Below are 26425 nucleotides of genomic sequence, written 5' to 3'. Positions count from 1 at the left end.
GCGTTGATGTGGGAGAAGGGATACAGCAGTCGAAGGAGGAGGGGTGGAGGGTGCTGGGCTTCAGGGACTGCAGGCATTTGTATTCCTCTCTCATCGGTGACGGGGGAGAGAGAAAGGTGGGGAGGCATGGAAGCAAGGCGCAGCAGGAGATCTGGCAGGACTGTGACAAAGGTTCAGGAATCAGAGATGCAGTGTTACAAGATCTTACCATTACTCCTCACTGTTTGACCTCTGCAGGCTTGGAGATACCGAAATAAATAATGGAAATCACTGTTGTAGAGAAAGCAGCAGCAAACACACATATGCACATATTTTTAGATTGTTGCTGAACCAAATATCTAAACACTGGATTTGATTTCCCTGTTGGTATGGCACAGTGTAAATGAATACTCTTCCTCTGCTTTATTTGTAATCCTGCCTTTTGAAAGTGTAAAATTACATGTGGCCTGTTTTTAATATACGAGATTTTCTCCTTGCCAACCTAAATTCTGGTGCCTTTAACAAGGTTTGCATGCGCACGCGGGTTTGGTGTTTCCTTTGGATTCTGCCGAGGAAATGTAATCAGTGTTAATAATCCTCTTTGAACCCAGCTAGACCTGGGCTCTAAATGTGAGCATGCAGTTCTTTTCGATGGTCAATAAATTCCCTGCAGATTCAGGTCTACGTTCAGTTCTATGTGTCACCCCACTTAGCTGATGATCTCAACCAGAATGACTGAAAAATCAATACTCTAATAGACATCCACTATACCTAATCAGTTTCGTGAAAATGGTTGTTTGACCCAGACGACGGCTCTATTCAGCTGCCTGCTGCAGAAACATACATTTAACGGTGAGCGGCATAAATCTAAAATGAGATGTGGACTGTAAATAATCCCAGAGCTAGATTATTGATCTGGTTGCAGAGCTAAGTGTCTCAAAGAGTCTCTCTGACATCACTGTAAACATAATGGCTTTTTTTTTGTGTGCACATTTACATCATGCAACACATGACCTCATGCAAATACATAAATTGATCTACTAAATTCTCTCTGTGAGGCACATGACGAAAGTCCACAGCAACCCATCTGCTAGTTGTTGGGATATTTCAGTCTGGACCAAAGTGGTGGGTCCATTTGCACAGAGCGTAACATTTCACAGAGCGATGCTGCTTGAATAGCTAAAAGAAATCGATATTATCATTATCAATGAAAATGATTCGTAGTTGCTGCCCTGCTAAGATATATTTATATCTTATAGATGATGTCGGTGTATTTATTGTATGCTATGAGCAGGTAATGTTGGAGACCGGCTGGGACAGTAACTACTCTTCTGTAATTCGTTTCTAAGCAGGAAAGAAGCTCCGAGCTTCCAAAGGCTTTGCTGTCATCAAAAGGTCACAGGTGAAAAATTGCAGCCACATATCAAAGTGGCCTTTAACACGCCATTGGCCCTCTAACTGCTCACTCTGTATGTTCAAAATGATACCCAGCTGCATTTCAGGACATTATAAATTTTCACAGTGAATTTTAATGAGTCATTCTCTTAAAATAGTATTAATGTTTCATTTTTTCTCACACATTCCCTCTTTTTTTCTTTTATTAATCAGTCTCTGCCCGTCTTCTTTCATAAATGTGTCTAGTATCTCAGTCCTGTTTGTGTACATGCATGTGTGTAGTGAATGTCATCTGTACGTCTTATTTACCTCTAAATACCGTATGTATGTGTTTGTGTGTGTCAGTGGGTGCAAGAAGAAGTCGTCTGCTTCAATTTGCATGCATTTGTGTGCACACGTGCATTTTGACAAAGTAAGTGGATCAGAAATCCAGCGGTCTGTCCACAAAGGTCTTGACCTCTGTGATGCTTTGTCGGAGGTCTGATCAGACCAGGGCAGAGAGGTGAGTACAGTCTGTCAGCAGTGGGCTATTAGCATGATGAGATGCAAACAAGCACATGAATCAACACACAACAACCAGAGGGAAGATACTGTACACACACACACACATATACATTAACTTGATTGTTAAGGGAAGGGGAGCAGGATGGGGAGTGTCTGTATAGCAGGGTACAACTTGGACGGGTCGCCAGTCCATCGCAGGGCTGACATACAGAGACACATATCAATTCTCTCTCACATTCACAGCTATGGGCAATTTAGAGTCACCAGTTAACCTGATGTGCATGTCTTTGAACTTGGGAGGAAGCCAGAGTACCCGGAGAGAACCCAGGCAGACACGGGGAGAACAGGTAAACTCCACACAGGAAAGCACCCAGCCGACCGGGGTACTTCTTGCTGTGAGGCGACAGTGTTAAACAGTGCACCACCGTGCCTTTTAATAAATGCGCCAAAGAAAATGACTGTACCTTGTATAATAGATTATGGTTGAACCCTCTGGTCAAGGCAGCGCAATATAACTCACAATTTATCCTTTTACATCATTTAGTTCAATTAAATATATTGTGAGTGGACAGCTCCCCTGAGGCTCAGCTTTATCACCGGGTGTTAATTATGCTTGCTCAGATGGAACATGACGTCCACGTGTAGATGAATCCTGCATGAAAAGAATAGGCTGTCTCACTTACAGCCTAATGTATGCACTGGGTGTTCCAGTCTTATATTGTGTAGGTTATTGTCTCGTCAAATGTGTTATTGACTTACAACTTAATTCTGAAACAAAAAGGAGCAGTTCCAATACAACAAGTCCTACAAATGACATCCATCTAACTGAGCTGGTGTACACTGAGCAGTTTGTCTTCGCAGGTCATGACCTTGCGGCGGTGGATTACCTGAGAGGAGACTGTACATGTATGGATATTTTTAGCAGACTAAACCTAGATTTCTCTCGGTGCGTCTCTGATCCCAGAACCTCCTTACCGTGACGATACCGACTGTTCTCCCAGGGGAAGAGCTGTCACAAAGACTGTATCCTGAGGGAGACAGAAAAAGCGCACACTGCTCTATTTAGAACTCAATTCCTGTCATGGTAAACCCAACCAAGGCACGTGAGGTATAGCCCCCAGTTTTTTGTGCACTTGGCCTCGCTGGGTTAGGTGATGTCCTAATGCATCCCTGTCCAATAGTGTGGTCTCTTGCGAATCACTACAAGGTATGTCACTGTCTTCAACTGCTAAAGGGTCTAGATGTCTAATAGATGTGTTTTCATTTTTATCCAAAAGCAGAAAACTTCTATTTATTCAAGACAACAACATGTTTTTCATTAGGCAAGTTTGTTTGACCTTGACTTGTTTTTGTTTTTGTTTTTTTATTCACTTTACTACTCGGTCTTGATTACAATTTGGTAAACAAACTCAATTGTCTCACCATCAGACTATTACCATCCAAAGGAGTCTGATTAAACCTCTAATTTGAGATTGGTGTGTAAACACCATTTCAAATGTCATTACCTGAAAACACTTTTTTTGGGTTGAGGAGACCAGACATAGCAGTTCACAAGCTACAAGTGTGTTGGTTGAAATACCTCTCAAAGTTTTTCATTGAGCTTGTGATTGTTTTGTTTTGTTATTTGTACTGTATGTGTTATTGAAAGTGAAGGCTGAAGGTTTTCAGCTGTGTTGAGTCTTGTAAAGGTTATTTATAAGAGTTAATGAGAAGGTATATAATCACATATTTTGAAGGCTTTTAAGAGGCTGATCCTGGAGTCCCTCTGACCTCTGGCCAAACCCTCACCAGTTTGCTTACATACCCCATCTTGGAGTGAATGACGATGTCAGACATCTGCTCCATCACATCCACACTCACCTGGTCAAGCTTAGGGGCTCAGTAAGGATCATGTTTTTTGATTTCTCCAGTGCATTCAACACCATCATAACATGCAGGTTGATCTCCTCTGATTCTGTGGATCATGGACAGGTGCTCCACAGGGAACGGTTCTGTCTCTCTTCCTCTTCACCCTGTACACCTAAGATCAGGAGGGCTGGCTCTGTTCTGGGGGTGGAGCTGGACCCTCTACATGTCGTAGCTGAGAGGAGGATGCTGTTCAAACTCCTCTCAATCCCGGACAATCCCTCCCACCCACTAGACCTCTAGACTAGAGACTGATCAACATCAAGTGCTCCACAGATCTTTTCAGGCTGTGGTTCATTTTCTTTCTGTCTAAATTGAAAGCAACTGCAACAAGCAAAACAATTTCCCTCTGGGATTAATACAGTTCTATAAAATATTGAATTTTCTTGTTGTGTTTTGCTTGATATGTTATTAAAACTGCAAGAACCCATCAAGGACAAATCTCTCTTTTGTCTACTAATTTTTTGCCACGCTACATTAAGGTATTCAAAAAAGCATTTTCTTCGTCAGTATTTAAAGTTAAATAAGTTTTAACTTAAAATATCTAAATGTTGCCCCTTAAAAAACAATGACAGATTGGTTGCATCAGAATCACTGTGAATATTATAATATAATATTTTATTAAGTTAAGTTATGGGCAAGGTTCAAAAGTTCGTGAATATATTATATAGCATCATGCTGAAATCCACATGAATGTATCTGTAAGTAATCCATGTAACAGACCTAAAAGGGGCAACAAATGTGGGGAATTTTTTTGTCAACATTGGTTCAAGTGAATAAAAGAACATGATATTATTATTACTGCACATTAAGATGTAAAAGTATTCTTCATAATCTTGATTAACATAATCACTGCTAACTTTCTGTTGATGATCACTTCTCCCATCAAAGATACTCTGGTAAAATCCTGCTCTACTGTGCCTTCACACTGCTCAGTTACATTGGAAATGTGAGGTTTTTAGACAGCTGCTATCAGCCTAACAGGCCTGGAATTACAGCTGCTTCAAGACAATAGTGAGAGAAAAAAGGAAGTGTAAGACAACTGCCTGGAGCTATCTCAGCTTTCACAGCACATAAAGATACATCTAATAAACTACTGCTGGTTATTGCCAAGGTGACTGTTTCCCAGGGAAAAACAATCCCGGGTCCAACAATAGGAAATATGTGTTTGTTTGGTGTGTACTTGGATTTACACACTCACTGATTTAATCAGTGGAGCAGTGGTCACTAGGGAGGTGAGGGTACATACTGGATGTCACACATATACATTTTTTAACAGATAATAGCTAAGAATGCACATTTTAAACTAAGACTCCCGCGAGAGAAACAAACCCAGAATGCTGGTAGTTTCAAGTCTCAATGCCTTCAACGGATGAGTCGTAACAGCATGAATTTAACTCTAGTTGACTGGAGGCCACACCATCATTACTTTATTTAAAGTAGCATAGTTGGGCTGCACAGATAGTCCAGTTACTCCGAGACTCAAGAGTACGGAGGAGATACCAGCGGAGTGGATGTTGCACAAAGAGATCTCGACAGGGCAACAACCCAGCAGCAGCAGGAACACTATCTGCTCCTCTGTGCAAGGGGAAACAGGTGGAGCACTACTAAAGCCCTACAAGATGACCGAACTGTCAGAGGCAGACCCCATGACAGTGGCATGAGCGCCTGATTTCCTCTAGTATGACCTGTCCTCACCGCCTCACACGATGCGGCTGAAGGGACATTTACCAGAGAGAGGGCCACAGAATTGGCAGGTCTGCCTTTGGTGCCCCGTTCTGTTCACAGATGAGCGCAGGTTCACAGTGAGTATGTGTGACAGGTGTGAAAGAGTCTGGAGACACCATGGTGAATGGTACGCTGCCTGTAACATCATCAAGCATGATCGGTTTGGTGGTAGTCCAGGGATAGTCTGGGGAGCCATGTCCTAGGAAGATTGCGCAGACCTCCATGTCATAGCCAACGGTGCCCTACTTCTGCTGTGAGGTACAGGGATGATATGATGTTGTCAGACTATTTTAAATAATATATAGAATAATAATAAAAAATAAAATGACTATTAATAAACTAATTATCTCTACTCAGCCAGTTGTTATCCAATGTCTTGGGTGGGTTTTTTTCCTTTCCTGTTCAGAACGTGTGCTATTTTTGTTTTTGCAGACTCTGACACAAACTGTCTTCTTCATCCTGTCATTGAACTATAGTAGCTGAGGAAATGTGCTCTGGATTGCGCGGGTCAACAGCTTGAAACAGTTCAGTGCGTCTGGATAACAGGGTTCGATGCTGCTTTTCTGCTCCCTTCCAGAACTGTATGCAAATAAGACCTTTGTAAGCTCACAGCAAGGATGAGCTGCAGTGAGATATACTACAAAGTAAGATGAGTCTCCCTTCTGGATGTGTTGAATATCATTACATCATTTTGACATTTCCCAAGCTGGAAAATCTTTTTTTGCCTGTGCACTTCAGAGCGTGGGGTCATCTGCAGCAGTTTCTTCAGCAGTGCTTCTTTTTATAATATCCTCTTTTATAGTTTGGAAGCCGCCCACCTTAAACACAGGGGTGTGCATGGATGTGAATCCTGCTGACTAATTGAGCAGGACTATTGAGATCACCTGTCTAATGTTCATATCACTGGATAAAGAGTTTATCTCATGCTATCTGTGTAATGAGGCTGTGGTTATAGCTGCAAGTGGCAAGTCATCAGCCCCTGAGCAACATGGACATCCTCCTGTCTCCCACGTTACCCAACACACATCCATCATCTTCAGGATGCAATCATTCACTCGCGTGGAGTCGCTGGGATCCGCTCCTGTGCATGGACAAACCCGCAAGGAAATTACTTATCATTCACAGCTCTATGATTGTTGAATACTGATAGCGTCTTCTGTTTTTTTTTTTTTTTTTTTTTTTTTTTTCTTTAAGGTAGTCTCAAAACTATTTTTTTCCTCAGTCTACTCTATCCATTTTTCTCCTCGGAACATAAAACGAAGATGAGAAGCCCATTGTCTTGTGATAATTTCCCAGGGGTGAAGCCCATTGAGTGCTACTGAGCTGTGTCTAATTTGTCTGGGAAGGTGTTAGAGAAGTACTCAAGAATGCTGCATGCTCATGTTTAGTGGCACGTGAAATCTCACAGCAGAGACTTTCTGCAGCTCTGCTTCTCCACAGCACAGACACTGTTGTCACATGTGAACGGTAAAAGTGCCCGCGTCTCTCAGCGCTCAACAAATTCCAAAGGTGTGCTAATGATAGTTATTATGCACCTGGATGGTGAATAAATGTTTTCATACACCTCTGAAAAAAAAATAAAGATTGTACCCAGCTGCAGGGATTTCATCGAGGCGGATTTAAAAAAAAAAAAGTTCCACTATTAACCACATTGAATTTGAATTGAATTGAATTGAATCAATATGCAATTAGAAGATGTGTTTTTGGCATATTACAGATTAAGGGAGCAAACCAACCAAAACATTTAAATACAAGCCAGAGATCAATATATAATTAATACAAACACGGTGCCTCACACAGTTTTTTTATGTGCAACCACACATGAAGTCAGCATAAGATGAAAACTATGCTACAAAGCCATTTTCCAAACTTTATAAAGCAAGATGTCTGTATGTAGTGCATTGCATTCTTTTCTACATTTTACAAAATAACAGCTTCCTCAGATGTATTGAAACATCTGAGGAAGCTGTTTGAAAGCTACATATGGCTGCATAAATGTAATAAGCTATGGTCGGCTGCAATCTTGATGCCAATCATTATGGACATATTTCCTGGTTCAACCACACACTCTAAAACACTGCACGGCAATCTAAGTATCACTTTGGCAATTAATTATCAGGCAGGAACATCCTGGCAGCCTGCATTCATATACAAAGAGTGCAGGGGAAGGGCACGCATTGCCTTCACTGTTGAATCCTCCGTTTCGACTTGTCTGCTTCACCTCATGGGGAAAAAGTGAAATAAACAGTCATTAGGGTGAAAAGATGTCAGTCAAAACTGAACTAGGGGTACACACGTCCCCAGTTTTGGCTCTGCCATGGAATAGAAACCCCAATCATGTTATTGGTTATGACACTTATTCTTAATGCCTTAGCATGACAACAGCAGTAATGCAGGACGCCGCTGGGTAACATTTCACATCTTTTACAGAACCCCAAAATTACACCACAGAGTATTTCAGTGAGAAACACCCCAGAGACTATCTGCGGCTCTTTATAGCTCTCTGCATCTCTGCCATTAAGAAAAAATCACCCTCCCAGAGCCTTGGAGCTTGTTTCACCATCCACCACAACAGTGGCACTAATAGGTTGCTATGAGACCAGCAAGCAGATTGCCAAATTCACCTTATCTTACACCAGCCACAGTTTACCTGCACAGTTGGAGACTTTCTTTGTGGGAGAAATACATAAGAAATTAAAATTAAAATGAAAAAGAAAATGAGTATGAGCGCAGTGGGGGGAACTAGGGTGTGGTATCCAATCATGGTGCCCTCCAGCATGGCAATCAACGTGAGTTTAACTGTTCTCACTTTGGTAATTGGGCTTTGGAAGAATGAAATCGTATTCAAGGTGAAGCATGACTGACATAGTAATGAAAACTGGACTGAGACTAAGGGTAAGAAAACAAGTTTAGGAGTTTCTTATTTTTACTGGGTGAAAATCTTTAAACATCGAGGAAATACAAAGACAACCTGTGTGTTATTTTATGAGGTTAATTAATTAGGTTTAATGACCCCAAAATGAAAATGGACATTTAAAACATTTTGAGCTCACAATAACATAACACAAATGTATTGATCGTACTATGTTTAAAGGCTTCTGAGAGTTTTGCCGCTTCCTCGTGTGCTGTCCAAATATGCCATTGCATACCAGCAGCGCATTAGAAAGGGACAGGAGAAAAGGCGAGGGAAGAGCGCGAGCAGTAAATTTTCATTCGTCAGAGGCCATTGACTGTGTCACACCAAGTGAAGAGGCAGGCTTGTGAACCATGCTGCTCTGATCCATCACAGTCTCATACAATACACTCACATTGCTAACCATGATGCTAAACAACTGTCACTCTTGCACCCGCGTGTCTAGGAGTCATTTTCAAGGAGTACAATCACCACAGAAAGCAAAATCGTTGTTGTCTATAAGACTGCTTTTATATTTAAATCATATTCAGCTGTTTTTTTTATATCCCTACTTAAATACTTAGTCTTTACAAATTGCACATCATCATGTCATTTGCCTTTCATGTTCTTCATAAAGCCATAAATCAGTCAGGATTTGTGCCAAATATTCAGTTTCAGCGAGGGTTTGTAGCATCCAACTACACACTGGATTCCACTTAATAGGCAGTAAATCCTTCTTTTGCATGGTCTGACAGTGTGGATTTTATCAAACTGGGTGATATACTTAGTCGGGTTCAAAAGGTAACATGTTGACTAGAGAGCCTGCTACAGTTTTAGGCTACCACAGCTACGGGAGAGAGTCATTAAACTCAGACCAACAGAAAATATTTAGGGGGATTCAGAGTTGCATCCCCAAAGAAACTGACAAGGCCTCAAGCTTCACTGTTGCATGCTGTTAGATCTGCAAAAAAAAAATCATACAAGAGGGAAGGTCCAGTGTGGCATGATTTGATCAAATCGCTGCTCGCAGCTGAAGGAGGAGGGAGAGAGGCTGCCACTGAGGAGGGATCACACTCGGCCAACATCAAACACATAAGATTAGATCACTCCCTGCACCGGGTCTGCAGATACCCTGTTTACTGTACCTTGCAATAACAGCATTTCATTATTTGTGCAATGTGTGGGGAGCCAGGGGAAATTCCTTCACTAATTTCGTAAAAAGTAGGCCATCTCGGTCTAGATCTATGTTATAGGTCTCACGTATACATAAAAAAGTAAATACGCCAGTGATTTGAGGCTGAAGTGCAGCTCCAGACATCTCGAGTATGCAAACTAGGGGGAGAAAATTCCCACACAGTTGTGGATTTTATATGTAGAGAGAGGACATTATTGAGCTACACGTAAAAGCTCAGATGATTAATCACCACAATCTCTGAAGAGTTTGACTGTAAAGTTTATCAAGTGAGTTAGATGGAGAAATGCTTTTTAGACAATGAAAGGCAGAGTGGTTGGGCGCACTGAGAGAAATTACTTTCTGGAAATGACTGTTGATGTGAAAGGAGTGCTCTCACTCAGTAAACATATTAAAATGGCCACTTTTATATAATTAACAGATAATAATCAGAAGAAATGTAATATTTGGCAAATCACACAAAAGTAATAAAAAAAAGAGTGATGACACAGCACGAACGTACAAAGGAGTAATATTTAAAATGAACATTACCGGTGATTAGCTTTTCTCAGAAATGAGAGGTGTGAGGAAATTATTTCTGAATTTCTGAAACTTCAAGCGGACATGTAGGAGGACTCTCAGCAGAGTTGAACTAGACAGAGGCAATATACCGCACCTGTTTCCACTGTCGCCATCGAGGTTTGTAATAAACAGTGTAATAGGCAGTGAAGCTCCAGACATACGAGGGGAGGTGGGGAGGGGGACCGCACACATAAATAAGATTAGTAATCTGTCCTTGTCCTCCTTCCCGGCACAAACACAGCACCCATCAGTGGTTCATTTCATCTCCTCAGCAGACGGGCCTTTGCGGAACAACCAGAGGTGATGGCCACACAGTTGCTGAATGAGAAGCTGAAGGTGCTGGCACTTTTGACAGCAGACTAAGCTGCGCAGTCAGAAACGGGGAGAATTGATCCACACACAGGCTCAAACACAAGGCAGGGAACCCTACATGGTAACATGGCTTTATTAGAGAACAGCAGGAAACATCTCACACAGCGCTCTAACCCCTACTGTGTATTTGTTGTGTTGATACCTCAGGTGTATATCAATTTTATACTGACTTCCTCCATCACTTTGCTGTCCTACATGCCAGTTGCATAACGGGCAATAAGAATAACTCCTCCATTTGCTTGGACACATTTTGTGTCCTAAATGTCACACACGCTTTACACATACTTTAAATTGAAATTCAGGCACTGGCTGATCAAAGTAAACACTTAAAAATCCATTAATTCTTTAAATACCCACTTAAGTCACGACGCGGAGGCGTAGACAGAGGGGAGAAGACAGGCTAATGAGGGGTTTTTAAGTCTTCAGCTGTCATACACTGGATATGTGTATGCTGGATGATAAAAGCTGATGTTACAGTAGATTGGTGCTTTTGTGTATAGATTTGTGTAACCTGGTACCATGATTAATATGTGACTTAATAAGTAAGATAACAGGCCCCTGAAATGCCTCTAAATGTGTCCCTTTCAACGTTAACCTGGGTAACTCAGTGCTGATTTGGATTTTGTCACTACATGGGACATGTCGATTAAAAAAAGATTCTGTATTTAGCCTTCATGAATGTAAGAAGTTTTATTAAGCATGTTTCCTGTTTTGCAGCAGCTGCCTCGTCTCATGTTCAAACTGGTTCCTGCGGCACATTCACAGTGGGAGCTTCACAGTGCAACCACGTCTTCTGCTGTCTCCTTGAGCAATTAAATATTGATTTCCCTGCTTCACGACCCTGGTGACGCGTGTGTTGACAGACAGGAGACTGTTACACCTTCACAGATGTTCCAGCTCCCTCAGTCTTGAGAGTCAAATCAGAAACCACCTGCTTGAATGACAAAAAAAGAAAGAAAGATGCAAATTACACATCCTTCATGGCTTTGATTTCAAACGTCCGGCAACTGCTTCAATCATATAATCGTGTATCCATGGAGACCACTGGAGTGTGCATGTTCACTAGACAAGGTACAAATGTTTGGATAAATAATAAATGTGTAAGAAAGAAGATTGAGTTTGAAAGCACCTCATGTTTTTAAAAATTAATAGAAAATAACCAATGGTGGAGAGGATCCGTGTACTGGTTTTATGGTAAAATACGATGGCTGCAAAGAATGAAACCTGTTCTTTTATGACTATTTATCTGGTCATGTTAGCTTTTCTTGGAAGAAAAGTAACAACCATCATTCATGTTCTGTTCTGCAAGAGATGTTATTCGAAGAGGACATTTTGGTTTCAATGTAGCATTAGCATTGATATAAAACATCTGTCCTCTGTGACATTTTACAGTCAAATTCATGTTTTCCTCTACAGAAAATTATTGTGTTATCATCTAAGGCTTTGCTAGGTACTGTACCTCTGGGAAATGTACGAGACAAATTGAACATAAACATGCATATTTGTACAGAAGGCCTCGGTTGTTTGCACACCATTTTTCCCCGCATACAGTAATTGCTTTTCAGCTGCATCATTTGACACAGCCACAGTCTGTTTTAAAAACACACAAGAAGACCTCAAATATTAAAAAGAAGACTTGTACTTTTGCTCCAGCCTGACAAAGTATTAGTGCAGTAATGCAGATTATGAAGAGTGGATCGGGGAAGTATTTTGACATTCAGAAATATTTTGCACAGTTCACTGACCTGCTGAGGTGAGAAAACAAGGCCTTACATCATCAAAGAGTTGGTCCTTTAACATGTACTTTATATTTACATCACCATATTGCCATAAATATATGGTTGACACCCTCTGATGAATAGTTTTTCAGACTTTTCAGCTCCATTACCTAATTTCCAGCAGTGCTTGAAAAGCCCCAAAGCCAGCGGACCTATAGGGGAAATTAAACGTGTCACATGCCTCACATAGCATGTCAAACATTTGAGCTGTGCAGCAACTGCTGGCGGTATTAACAGTCACCTATGGCAACCCTAAGCTGTCATCTTGTCTGGTTCTGTACATTTCATGCTTCTTAGAGTGAGATTCTCACAGCATGCGTGCCAACATCCCCGTCGTTTCCACGCATATGGGAAGAAAGTTTGTTCAAAACCCGCAACCTACTTGTTACAAGTTTATTAAGCCAACAAGCCTGGAGGGACAGCTGGTAACAGGTGGCATGTGGTACATTCATACTGACTAGCCAAGGCAGGTTCATTGTGTTAAAGGGCTGCGGCGATGACTGATGATGTTCTGCATTAAATACCAAAGTATAGAGTGAACATCTCCACTGCGGATGTGTCTGACCCGCTTGATTCGAGCCAGAACTCACCACCTGTCAGTGAAAGCGAGACGTTTTTCTGTTTCCTCTTTCTGACTGGAAGATGCCAATTTATGCTAATACATGCATATTTGTTTAAGTATGATAACTTAAGCAGAACCTCATACATTTCCACACAAATATTCCCCCAGCAAGCTCTGTGCCTGTGTAGGATACTTAAGAGGGCTATTTGTATCCTATGAGATGCTGGATTACAGGATTTGCATTTTAAAGGGTGTCTGTAATGACAGCTGGAGGAAATTGGTGAATGCAATTGTAGCAATGCAATAAAAGATCTGTGATGTGAGTCAGGCTCGGTAACCTAAATGACACACCTGCTCCTCTAATACCTACAGCCTTAGACAGGTTATTACCCTGCAGCATGAGCGATATTTATATCACATCCTGTGTGTGGATAAATGCAACACTGAAGTTACATCTACTGTGCAGCCTTGAGATATACTGCGTAATGCGTGTGCTGGAACAGGCCTCTCTCTTTGTGTTCCTCTGTGTGATAGATTGTTTTTCCCAGAAATTGCAACACAAAAACACCAATGCCACAATAAATTAAGGCCCATCTGAACCTATTTCCCTCGTCTTTTGTTTTAAAGCTTTTAGTTCAATATAATACTCTAGTTAAACAGATTAACGTCCTGGCTGTGGGGTGAAATTATTCCTATAAAGTGCGGGAAATTGCACTGGTCCAATTGCTCTGTGCATGCCCAAAGTGCAACGATGGCAGGATTTCAGCACAGAAATAATAGATTTTGTTTTGTTCTCTAGAGCATGGAGTTGTCTCTCCCAGGGGCCTGCCAGGGTTAAACTGTGATCTGTACACTGTGACTTGCTCGAGGCTGCTTGTGTGGTGTTATTAAAAAGAAATATTGCTTCATAAAAACCCACTGTGCTGCAGCCATGACTCCTGCTAATGCGGACTGTTGCTGGATTGTGGGGGAATGGGATTTTTTTTTCTTCTTCTTCTTCCTGTCCGTGTGTCCTCTGATTGCAAAGGCAATTAGTGTTGAACATGTGAACCCACGACTCTCCGAGGGATGGGAAGACACCTCAGAAAGAAATGTTTACTCGCACTGCTGCTTGGAACAGTTCAACCACATCTAACGCACTGATCTGTGTAGTGGTTTGTCTGGAACAGTGTGCACTGTTAACATAAAGTCCAGCCTCCTTCACCGCTGGTCATTTGCAATGAAATTTGCAATTAAAACAGTCTGCAGGGGCCATCTGGACATGAGAGCACTGACAATGAGCAGAGGACCCTTTACCCTTGACTCCTGGTTGTGGGGGAGAAGCTGACTTGGAGCTGTTTTACACGTTTATTTCTATCACTACAGCCTTTACATCACTTCGAGTTTACTCTGCAGAGGATGGAAACACTTTTACTGGACTTTCTATAAGTTTTAATAATCACTATCCTCTCTGACATTTCAGATGTGACATTAATTATCTTTCCTTCATCCTTCCACTGCTTCGACTCCCTCAGTCCGGACTCCTCATCCTGGGGTGTCCGCTCATTTTGGACTGGTTCAGTGAAGTCAGTGGAGTTGCACATGTCCGGTAGGTGGCAGTGAGTGTTCTCAGGTAGGGAGGGCAAGTAGCGTGTGTGTGTGTGTGTGTGTGTGTGAGTGTGTGTGTGTGTGTGTGTGAGGGGGCGTGTGTTCCTCTTGCACAAGCGCTCCCATGTTGCGTCGTCTGGAGACCTGACGTGACGTGGAGAGCAGCCGAGCAGTCAGAGCCACACGGCGTGTTGGTGTGCGAGTGTGTGTGAGTGAGTGTGTGTGTGAGAGAGAGAGAGAGAGACACACACAGAGAGAGAGAGAGAGACAGGCCGGTGTGTGAGTGTGTGACAGACAGACAGACAGACAGACAGACAGGCTGCTCGCAGCAGGGCTCATCACAAAGTGCCCGTGGCTCTCGTCTCCACGGCTCTCTCTCTCGCGCGCGCGCTCCGCTCCCGACTGCCAGAGTCGCACGAGACCGGCGACACGCTGCGAGCCCGCTCTCTCGGCTGGCCGCGCGTGACCCGAGGACCGCGCAGCGACGAGCAGACCCGGGCTCCGCCGGCAGGAAGAAGGTGGACCCGGACTCCAGGCACCGAGCGGAGAGCGATGCGCTGGCAGCATGGCCAAGTGGTTCAAGGAGCACCTAGGATTCAAAACTGCCAAAGCACCCCCTCCGGCGCCTCCCAAGCCGGACTACAGACACTGTCACACCGGCGTGCCCGCCGCGCCCGGCTACCAGCAGAGCGGCTCCGGGGCCACCTTCCCGAGCCCCGCTCAGCCGGACATCCTCGCAGCCTACAAACTGCAGAAGGACCTGGACTTCGAGGACCCGTACACTCCGGGTGGAAATGTTGCCTTCGGGCCGAGCTTGAACACTGTGGGGTCGCCGGATATAAAGTACGTGTCCCCGAAGCACCGACTCATCAAGGTGGAAACCATCGAGAAGAGCAGCCCGGCTCCGGGCGGCGGAGTCACGGTGACCCAGGCTGTGGCCGCGGGGAGCGTCAAGTCTCCCACGTCTCCTCCGTCGGACCACGACAACAAGGAGAAGGTGGGTTTGTTTCTGTAGTTGATCACACTTTCAGCAGAGGAACCAAACATTTCCCCTTGAGTCAAATGTTTCTCTGTAGCGACCTAATGACATTTATATGATGTTAGGACCAGTGCGCTTTAGTTTAACCGAGCACAAAGTGACCTGCTCCTCCGAGGAATGAATCGTTACAACCGGCAGAACTTGTTACCTCCTCCGCTCGGTGCCTCACTGACTGACTGACTGACTGACTGACTGTCCACACGAGTTGCGACATCCACCTCCGTCTAATAACTAACCTGCGCTGCAGGGAGTGGAGCCGTGTGTGTGTTGACACACGGCTCAATATCGGAGCTGTTTTCCACACTCAACTGTGTCTTTTCCTGTAAAGCGCAGGAAAACTCTTGAGTTGAGTTGAGTTGAGTTGAGTTGAGTTGAGCTGTGAGCACCGTGCACTCATCTCCATCGGCACCTTACTCCTAAGCAACAGTGTGATTTAGACTGTGCGTCTAATTCAACTTTAATCTAATCTTATTTAACTAGACAGATCAGTTTAGTGACTGTGCAGCGATGTGGCCGTCTAAGGGGGGGATTACTTGTGATGAGTATATGGATACATGGCTCTCATTTGTGCCTTTTCTTGGCACTGCTCTCTCTCTTTAACAACACCTCACACCTTTCCTTTTTTTTATTTTTTTTTATTTGAGCCTCTCAGGATTGTTGCCTGTGCTTGATTGTGGTTGCACACTCAGGGGCACAGAGTGGCTGTAGAGGTGCAGATGAAATGGATGCAGGCGTAGCCTTGGGGCACGCTGTCATGTCAGGCTTCTCAGGAATTCATACACAACAGGTTCATTTGGAGAAACCCGAGATGTTCAGTGTCAGTGGGGTTAAGAGGCCGACTGTATGATGAGTGTGATACCACTGAGGAATGTTTCAGTGTCTGCAAAGTGCATGCACAGAGGAGAAAGCACGGCCATGTGAAAATGCACCCTGCACCACTGTTTCCCCCTTTTCAGATCACGCCTCTGTCCTCGATTGTGTCCAGAAATATTTGTGGTCATTGTGTTTTGTTTTTTTAATGTCACCTCACTTCTTCCTCCTCCTCATGTGTGCGAGTGCACCTGTCTTTTATGACGTGTGGCAAGCTCACAGTTGGTTTTAGTTCAAGACTTTATATTTATGTCTGCGACGTGTCACAGAAATGTGTGAAGGAGCACTGCACTTTTTTTTTCCTCCCGCTTTTGATCACGCAGAACACAAGTGCTCCTGTCATCTGCATTTCCCATTTGCCTTCAACTCACAGATCAGGGACCGACTGAAGCTCATCAAACCAGTGGATCTTTTTTTTTTTTTGCCGTTATTTGTTATTTGCCTTCCTAAACTGACAGCCACTGTTTTCAGTGGCTCTTACGAACTTGTGTTACAGGTTTAATATTCATGCACAGCACTATCTGTTATCGGTAAAACAAGCAGGAAACCAGAATTTACAGTTTTTACCCAGACACTGCAGCTGTTAAAGCTGATTAAACAAATTATAGTTGTCTCTTTTTAATTGAAGCTTATTCAGATCTCCCTCAGTCAGGACTACAGTTGCCTCTGCACCCCCCTTTCTCCATATGGCTTTAACACACAGGCAGAGGATTGCATAGTAGGGTTTAAATACCTCACATCCAGCAGTATGGCTGACATTAAGGATAATCTAAATCAGTAGTGACAGCTGGTGGGCGTTCTGAGGGTTTCTTTTCAGGTGCTGAGGGTTAAATGGAAATCGTGTAGAACTGGAGACGGATGTGTGATGAAATCAAGATTAAAAACCTTCTCATATTTGTACCTGTTGTCTAGGCAATCCCCGGACACAAAACTCTTAAAAAAAGAGTCCCCACGCTCCTCAGTATTGTTTCACAGAGAGTTGTGATGCTTGATGTTCAAAGTTTAGTGAGGATTAGAGTTTGTCCTGAAGCTGATGAATTGTCTTTCCAGCTGTGGCTGGCCATGATGAGTGTTTGTACGGCCTTGTTAGAGGGACTATCCAGGTGAGAACTCTACATTTATACACATACTTCTTTCAACAGTCCCCGTGGGAGGACACACTGTTTGCTGTTTGTTTAACGCACTCTCCCTTTAGGCTGGCGTTGAAAGGTTGAAAGTGTATCGAGTTCACAACATTTGTTCTTGTTCTGGGATGCTTTAGGTCGTAGCTACTTTTGTCAGGCAGTTTTTTTTCCCCACAAATCAACAGAGGCATCTGGACAGTGATTAAAAAAAGTAAAACATGTACACACACATACAGACATACAGACATACGTCGAGTCACTTCAGTGTCCTTTTAACTCTACAGACAAAACGCTGACTGCTGGAGACTGAGCAACTCTTTCCAGCACTGTTTGGTTATATTGATGTTTTAATTACTTGACTCATGAATGCTAATTATATCACTGTTTACCTAATGCCTAAAATGCCAATAGCAACATCAAGTGAATTTCCCTCAGGCCATTTCTATCCTGGCTTCCAAAAGGAGCAAGACAAAGACTTTTTTACAGTATAGCTGTTCTGCAAAATATATTGTAGATGCTACGTTTATGTAAGTGTCCCATTTCATCCCACAGCATTCCAGCTCTGTGTTGTTTCTTTGTGCCAGTCATTGTGTAAGACGTGTCATTTTATTCAGAGGATTTATTTTTTGTAGTTTGGCGCTGCATTCTTCTCTTTTTTTGATAGATTGTTACTAATAGTTTTGAGTTTTCAAGGCGTAGTGATGTCTTTTGTTTTTAATGTTGCCAAGCCCTTCATGGTAGAGTGAGTTGAGAAAGATGATCAATTATCATCCTGCCTCGGAGCTAATTAAAGGCTTCATCTCCCCGCTCATCGCTCTACTCAGCACTAACCTAACTTCCCTCAAGGACACCCGAAAGTGATGATGGGCTCCACTTGGAAATGTGTAAACAAAAACAGAAGCGTGGAGCTGACAGGCTGCAGCATCCTTCTGAAGTTTGGCCTGTCGTCATTAGCATCTGACTGTGCACCTGGGAAATTGCTGTTCCAGACTAGTTCTGGCTCCCTTCAGTATTATGGTCCCTATGAATCCGTGATCATATGAACCAGCCTGCATGTCTGTCTATAGAGGCATCTATAGCCAGCATATACAGCCAGCAGAGGCATCTGGATCGCCAGATCTCTCAGTGCTTATTTTCCTCCCATTACAAGAGCTGGCCCAGGAAACCATTGTTATACCCCTCAAGAAGTTCAGTTTGCTTGTTAGTTAGCATCTTAAAATGACTCAACACATTTTAATAAGCTTTCTGGAAAGATAGACGTTAAATCAGCAAAGAAATGCTCAGATCTTTCCAAGGATAGTTCCACTGTACCGCTATTTATAAAGTCAAAGCCATTCTCGTGTTAAAGTAAGATCAGGAGGTATTTGCTCTCTTTAGTCTTTCTGGCATATTTGGAGAGCTTATAAATCTGTGTGTGGACTGCAGAAGGAGTGTTTTCTGTTCACACTTTGACCGTTAGCCTTTTTTATTTTTAAATGCTTTGTTTACCTTGTTCAATATGTTGAGGATGATCCAAGCTGGCACCAGCTGCTCTGCCCTTTTTGTACAGATTGCGTTTTTAAGGTGCTAGGTTTGACAATGTGAAATGTTATGTGTTTTTAAAATACGGCTGTGTCTCATAAACTCTGATGTGTAAACTTTCTACGCTTTCAGACTATGGCCAAGATGACAAAGTGTCTTGTGTTTCATTTGTGAGAGTGTTTCATCCTGTTCCTGATAATGCTGTGATAATCTTACCAACTGGCAAGTTTACATGACTGAGTACACAGTATTACTGAAGTTAGAAAAGCACAGATGTAACATTTAATCTGATGAGCAGTTATCAAATGCAGGGTATAGCAAGCATGGCAAAAGTGGTGTCTTTAGCAAACTCCAACATCCAGATTCAAGTGAGTAATACTCCAGTAGCAGAAACTGGCTGCCTTCCTTTTGTTGTTTGCATACTTTAGAGTAACATAGAACTTGAGGTGATGCACTACAGTATGTGAAATGGCAGAATTACATCTTTACTGGACAAACCCACCAGATGTTTCAGTCTTCCCTGCACTATAGGCAGTGTAGATTGCAGTGCCTATAGTGTATGCCTCAGCTTAGATTCATTTCCCCGCAACCTGAATATCTTCACTCGGCCTTTCACCTTGGCAATCCAGACATCAGTGGAGTTTCAGAAATGCATCCCACCGGCCTTTCACGCTCTCGACTCTGCCAGTGATAGGAGAAATGTCAAGCACAAACGTCAATATCACCTGGATCTATGAGAGTGGTTTTCTTCAGGGAGCCAGAAAATGGATGAAAACATCAGAGCCCATCATGTTTTGTTATAGCACCCCTTTTAAGTGCAGTTCTCTACCTTTCTGTACCGGATGGAGCCTGGTGGGGTTGATAGCGGGCCTGACTGAATGTCAGAGAGGTGTAGGGTGTGCTCTTGTGGCTGTGCACGTCCACAAACCTGTTTATTAGTGCTCTTTGCCTGTGCTGAAGTCTTAATGTTCTCACTCAGGCGAATAATTATTTGAGATGCCACATCTCTGAATGATTCAATCCTACCAGCAGAATAGATACATAATGGGAACGACATGCAGTATAGTCCTGCTTATAGGGATAAATAATGTTTTCCTCTAGTGCTGTGACAATGTGTTACCCAGGTTGAAATCGTCAGCAGATTGGTGTGAATTCTGTGTTGTGCATGTCTGTGATTTTGCAGCTGTTGTTTTTCTTAATCATGCTCAGTAGTGACAAATTTTTTATTGTAAGCAGTGGGCACATTATGACTCACATCTTTAAGTAAGTAGATCATTATTTTGATAATTATGATAAATTGTGTAAGTAGCTGAGACGTTTGTTGCTATGACTACCCTGACACGCAACAGTGAATTCTAGTCGGTGATATTGCCGGCAAAGAATGCCAGGCATGATGGTGAGTTTCCAGTTTGACCCACTGTTTGCTGAGGTGACAAAGAATGCCATGCATTTCCTGAACTATTTAAAGTGTGTAAAGTATATTGTCAAAGTCACCCTGGCTAATTCAAGACTAAAAGTATTTTTAATTATCTAGTGCTCAGAATACAGAATTATTCTTATTGTGTTTACTTTTCTATTTGTGTTTATTTTTCTTGCTCTTTTCTGTCTGTGAGGACAGGAGCGTCGCAATGCATTCCTGTGACCTAAACAAGAATCCTGGAAGGGCACTTAAAAAGGAAGGAAGGACAAGAGAGCTGGACAGTGTGCAAGTTTAAACCCAGTCTCCCCAGAAACAGGATGAAGTCATACTGGAACGCTCGATAACTTAATATAATGGCTATTCAACTGAGACCAAAAGGTTCAGCTTTTTGTCAAGATGTAATTGTGGTGAATCCACAAATCCTGTTACATTTACCAGCACCACTGAGTGTGATAACTAGCCACATTAGGTTTTATATACAGCCAACCTGTACAGTATGTGCGTGGAAAGTTATAAATCTCAGAGAGGATGGCCTTAAGCTATCGTTTGCTTATTTTCTTCTTTCCATCTGGGAGTCTCCTTCCCAGTTTAAGGAGCCCCGATGGAGTCTGTTATGTTTGTTGCTTGATTTGCTTTTCCTAATTTCACCACCAAACATCAGTCACATGACTCCATCAGGTCACAATTAGCCTGCAGACTAGTGCTGCAGCTCTGGCCGCTCGGGAGTTGTAGACACATGGCTCTGTTTTGTTTAATGACAGTGTGTGTAGCTGAGTGTAGAAGGAGGGAGTCCTGGTGGGTAGGCAGATCGTCACACACCGATTAAACAAATTGAACCCTAAGCTTGCATACCATCTGAGGCACAAAGGGAGAATCTGCATGAAGTGTTTCCATTTGTGCACTATTTTAGTAACATCATTTTTGCCTTTCCTTCAGCATAAACTATGCAAACTCCTGCCGTAACCAAATTGTTATTTTTGCATCAAAATACAGAGTAATGTAGAGGTCATAAAGCGCTGATTTGCCTTTTTATCTCCCTATGTGTGAGCGCAGGCTGTTGTTTTTGTGTCACACTGCAGGAGGCAACCAGACTTCCGTCTTGCAAACAGAGCTGCCCTGTGATCTGAGTGCCCACCAGAAAGCTGAACACTTCCACTTCTTCCTAGCGGGATTCCAGACTTTGATTTTATGCCTTCTGTGAATGAGAAATGAGGCGACCGAATAATGTACAGTTTGTTGTAGTGCTGCCCAGATCGAATATTTACTGACATAAGCTCACATTGAAAAGTTTTTCAGTTAAAATTAGCAGTTATTGTGATAGGACTGTAGGTAGAGAGGGAAAGCCACTATCTACAGTTGTTTGGGGGAATATAAGGAATGGCTTGGTTGCTCCAGGATTAAGGAAGTGCTCCCTTCCTGACAGGAAGTGTTTACAACTTGGTGACATTCCCTTTTTAACTTGACAAGTCTGTGCTCGCCCTAATGTGTAGGCTGGGTATGCTAGCTGCTGCTTGCTCGCTAAAATATAATCAAGGTTAATGTTCTCGGCTGTTTTGGTTTGAGCAATCTACATGTTGGAAATAGTGACAAATGGTGAGGGCAGATAGCTGTTGTTCCACTGAGGGCTGTTTGTGGCAGATGACTGGTGAATGTTTCTCACTCCTCTGAATATAGCCTCTCTCGCCTTTTGCTGTCCTGCTGAGAGAGGTGGGAAGCCACGTAGCAGTGGCAGTGGTATGGGACTCCACCCTTCGCACTTGTTCTATTGTCAGGAAAGGCGACATTTAGGGACCTCAGTGGATCCTCACCACACTGAGGCTATCTCAGGCCACACAGCTTCCAGCCCCAATCAAGGCGTCCTCACATCAAATTCTGTAGCTTTGTTTATGGCCTGACTGCGGGTTTGTTTTTCTCCGTGCTCCCAAAATCACAGTTCTGTCCCAGTGGATCGCCTCATGTTAATTCAAAAAGCCATACTTTCCTAGTTTTTCACTTTTTATCTTGTAGGGGCCACGATAAAATGGGACTAAACTGCATGTGTACTGTATGTGTAAGCAGAAAACTTAAATTATCATCATTTCTTTTTCTCTTGTGTACTTGCTTACATTTTCAAATTGAAAAACAAATCAGCATTTTCATAATAATCTCCACTGTAGTGCTGATGGAAGTAAGTGTGGCCATGTTGAGAACAAGTCACTCATTCACAGCAGGATTATCACATTTTGTACAATTCCCACATTCCATTGTAGCACCTGAATTATTCTCAACTCTTGTGCTGCAGCACTAACCGAATGCAGAAACACTGCCAATAAATCTATCACACAGGGATGGGGCAGAGCAAGGAAATTGGATTTTGTCAAGCATATCGTCAAGTACTTAATCTTGAATATCTGTCGCGTATTAAGAGCACCTTCGTAGGCTGCAACGCACTGCCTCCTCTCCTTTCTCCACTGGAGGTCTTAAGTGACTGTGTGGAGTGGGTTTCAATGAAGGAGGTCCTTAGCAACAAGTTGGGGTGATATTTGTGCTTCACTGCCTTGGATCCTAAAGAAATATGCATTCATTCATTACAAGACAAGGGCAGCCTGAGTAAGAATATATTGAACAGTGAGTAGATTTTTATAGAAAGAATGGATGAGGCGTAGACAGAATGTGATTTAGCAAACGAGATATTTATAGTGATCTAAATGATATTTACAGCTGCATAAGTTCTCTTGTGGTAACATGATGCTGTAATGACTATATGACAGACGATTAATCAACTGTATCACCAGCAGTAGTTTAATCACAGCAGGTGTTTGTTTGCAGAAAACCTCCTTTGAAACTGCTAGAGACAGAGATGTGATGCTAGAAGAAGATAAAAACACAACCGTGGTGACGGAGGATGACAGAAGATGATCCTATTTATAACTTCCTGCAGGTTTTAGTTTAGAGAATTTAGTGATTGCCTGGGAGTCTGTGGTTGTCAGTTTGTACGCGTTACAGTCTTCTTTGAATAAGCACTGATAACAAACACTGGACATCTGGAAACTTTAAACTGCACAGTATGCAAATCATACACACAAATCATACACACACACACACACACACACACCTGATTTTACCTGAGTCCACATGTGCAACCCATACTCAGAGTGGTGATGGGGACTCACAGGAATAGAGCATGTAATGTGTCTTCACCCCTTTCTTTCATGCACTGTTGATGTTTTTCTCTCTTCGTTATGGTGCAGGGTATGAGTGTCGCTGTTGCTGCATCTGGAAGCATTCCCATGCAAACCACAATCAACAACAGGCTAAATCCCTTGTGCCAAAAGAACCGGCTTTACCCTAGCTGCGGTGTGAAAGCCTCCCCACATGGGCAAGAGTGCAGAGATCTGAAGAACCAACATTTAATGTGGTCTGAATCTTAAAGGCGTGTGTGTAATAAATAAGACGGCAGCCAAAAGTGAGCTGTTCTTTGAACAGTGCACATGTCTCATAGGGAGACACATGTGAAACTGATGGGTGAGCACACCGATGTGCAAAGTAGAATACTAAATGTACCAAACTAAAAAAGAAAGCAGTATCAAAGTTATGTTTTTTTTCATAAGCCTATACCTGTTTTCAGCTATTTATCAGGTTGTGCATGTTCTGAAGAGGTGTGTTTGTAGTTTCACAAGGATGCACATAGCATGCTCACTGACAGCAAATTGCTGCTCCAATTCTTTCAGATTTTGAGGCAAAGGAAATTAACTTAAATAAAAGTTGCATGCATTAAAATAATTTTTGTTTACCTTGTGTTTTCAAAAGTTTAAGTTTAAATGGAGTAGCTTGTTACTGATTGTGGGAAAAAAAGCGTCTTTATAGCAGATATAATAATTTGATTAGCTACCTCTGCAGACTCCTAAGTAGGCCTTTAGAGGAGGCACATCACTCTTCCAAGCTCGCAGAGAGGCAGGATGATCAAGCAGCAGCCGTGCTTCTTAGGAAACATTTCAATAAAGTTTCATAAATGTCAGGTCTGTATTGTAGAGAATGCACTCCTACACTGTCTCTCCTTTCGAGGTGATGCCAGTTTTCCATCAGCCTAATCTGTTTGGGAGATATAGAACCCAGCAGGGCTCAGTCTTCACAAGGGGCCTTCAATGAATTGTAACCAGATTTGCACTCGCTTCTTAGAAACTTGAAAGTATCTTATTGATAGTAACTGCATTATGTCAACAGACATGCTGTGATCATTTTTGCTTAAATCAAATTGCCTCGAGGGAATTCCTGCCCGTATGGTATTTCTAGAAAATTGTGCCCAAGATATCTTAGGATGCCTGCACAGTGCACACAAACTGTTTATCTTGCATTTATAGACAAAGATAGGGTGAAGGAAGTATCAACTCGGGTACTTTAAGGAGCCATAGCTTGCTGTGTTTGGCTTTCACATGAACAAATAAACATTTTTCTATCCATGAGGAGTAAACTTACCTTATGGGTGGCAATTCTCTTAGGTAGAAAGATAATGTCCCATCATCCTTTGTCCTTTTCTTCCCTCCCCTCATCCCTTCTTTAAAATGGCTTATAGTGGCATGTTTGTTTGTTTTTTTTATTATTTTTGTTTTTTTACACAGGGAACAAAATAGCAGTAGCAGCAAAAATATACCTCTTGAAATGCCTTAATGCAATTGAGCTGCTAAGCACTGAGTTGTATTAGGTTATCAGTGGCTGAAATCCCTTGTGGCGTGGGACATAAATCACACCCGTCAGTCCTTTTTTTTCTCCCCTTCTCATTCTACAGCCTGCTCACTTTTCTGGCAGTCTCAGAGGGCCTTCAACCTTGACTAGCCCCTGACGCATTCAATCCTTCCTGGACTAGCCACGCAATTAATATCATATTCCTATGTGCGCTTATTCAGCAGCTGTGAGTTTAGTCATTATTTTCATCTGTGCATACGTCTAAAGGTGTTTATCTGATTGTTGCCCAGTAAAATCACATGTCTGCTCTCATGTTCCGTTTGCTTTTGGTTGTTGCTACCTAAATTACAACACTGGACATGTCAAAATGCTGCCAAGGTGAAATGCAGCTGGCTGCCTTTCTTCTAATTATGATTACTATTAGAATTTTACCCATGTGCTCAAATTTCAAGTAATGCAATTTTTCCATTTTTCTATTCTTTTGCTCTTGATTATCTGACATACTTCCTCCATTAGGAATTCAAGAGGAGAAATGTAGTCTGTATTTTCTTGGTTTTAATGGAACAATGGGGCCCAATCGAATTGTAATCCTAGAAGCTCTAGCATCGTTGAACATTGAGCCAAAGTGGCAGGTGCCTGTTATAGTCTCCCTCCTTCGCTAATGTTCTCCCTGTTCCCACAGATTTGAAGAGAGCCGCAGTGCATTTCAAGAAGTCTGTTGCTTTCTCCACTGTGAGCTGCCAGTGCTCTGGCAGGTGTAAGACATGGCCAACCTGGGATCAGAGCTGTGGAATGAAAGTAATTGAGTGGGTTCTCTCTCTCCATGCTGCAGTCAAGCAAAGGACCCAGCTACCACAGGACACGGACTAAGCCTGTTAGGTGGCTTTGTGAAATTCATAAAGACTTAGATTGCGTGCTTAGTAAAGACCTAATATATTGAGATACTGCAGTCTTACGCTGAGGGGGAATTTTACTTTGATGACAAGTGTGACTTGGCTGCAGTCCTGACACACCCTGGCATGCCACAAGGCAGATGGTGTGTCCCCAGGCAATGCCATTGCTCTCTAGCACCCCTCTCCTCATATCCCCATGCTCCTCCTGCTGTCAAGTAGATATTGGTGCAGTGGGACCAGAAGGACACATTGGAACAATTGGAAAATATTAACCACCTCCTCCACCCAAACACGAACTAGGCAGCAGGGGCTGTGTGAGGCACTGTCTTGATCTAAGAAGTTGGGAGTTTAAATCTCTTGTGTAGGCCACACTTAATAATGTTGTTGCCTGCTAATGGGTGACAGTAGGGTACTTTGTGCACTGTTCATGTTACTGGTTT

At 42.7% G+C, this 26425-nt stretch overlaps 1 protein-coding gene across 2 annotated transcripts in view; it reads left to right on the top strand.

Annotated features, from left to right (window-relative positions):
* Positions 1-14694: 14694 nt before the first annotated feature.
* LOC113173994 (SH2 domain-containing adapter protein F-like) overlaps positions 14695-26425 on the top strand; it is a 103609-nt gene continuing 91878 nt past the window's right edge. The window contains exon 1 of one of the 2 annotated variants that reach the window (XM_026377611.1): positions 14695-15453. In XM_026377611.1, the coding sequence (XP_026233396.1) occupies positions 15022-15453 (432 nt within the window). In that variant the 5' untranslated portion in view covers positions 14695-15021. The remainder of the gene's footprint in view (positions 15454-26425) is intronic. The other variant, XM_026377612.1, reaches the window with a different exon arrangement.

Source organism: Anabas testudineus, chromosome 3 (assembly GCF_900324465.2).
Source record: "Anabas testudineus chromosome 3, fAnaTes1.2, whole genome shotgun sequence".
Taxonomy (NCBI): domain Eukaryota; kingdom Metazoa; phylum Chordata; class Actinopteri; order Anabantiformes; family Anabantidae; genus Anabas; species Anabas testudineus.
Note: the sequence above shows the minus strand (reverse complement) of the source record. Positions and strands in the feature narration are given on the sequence as shown.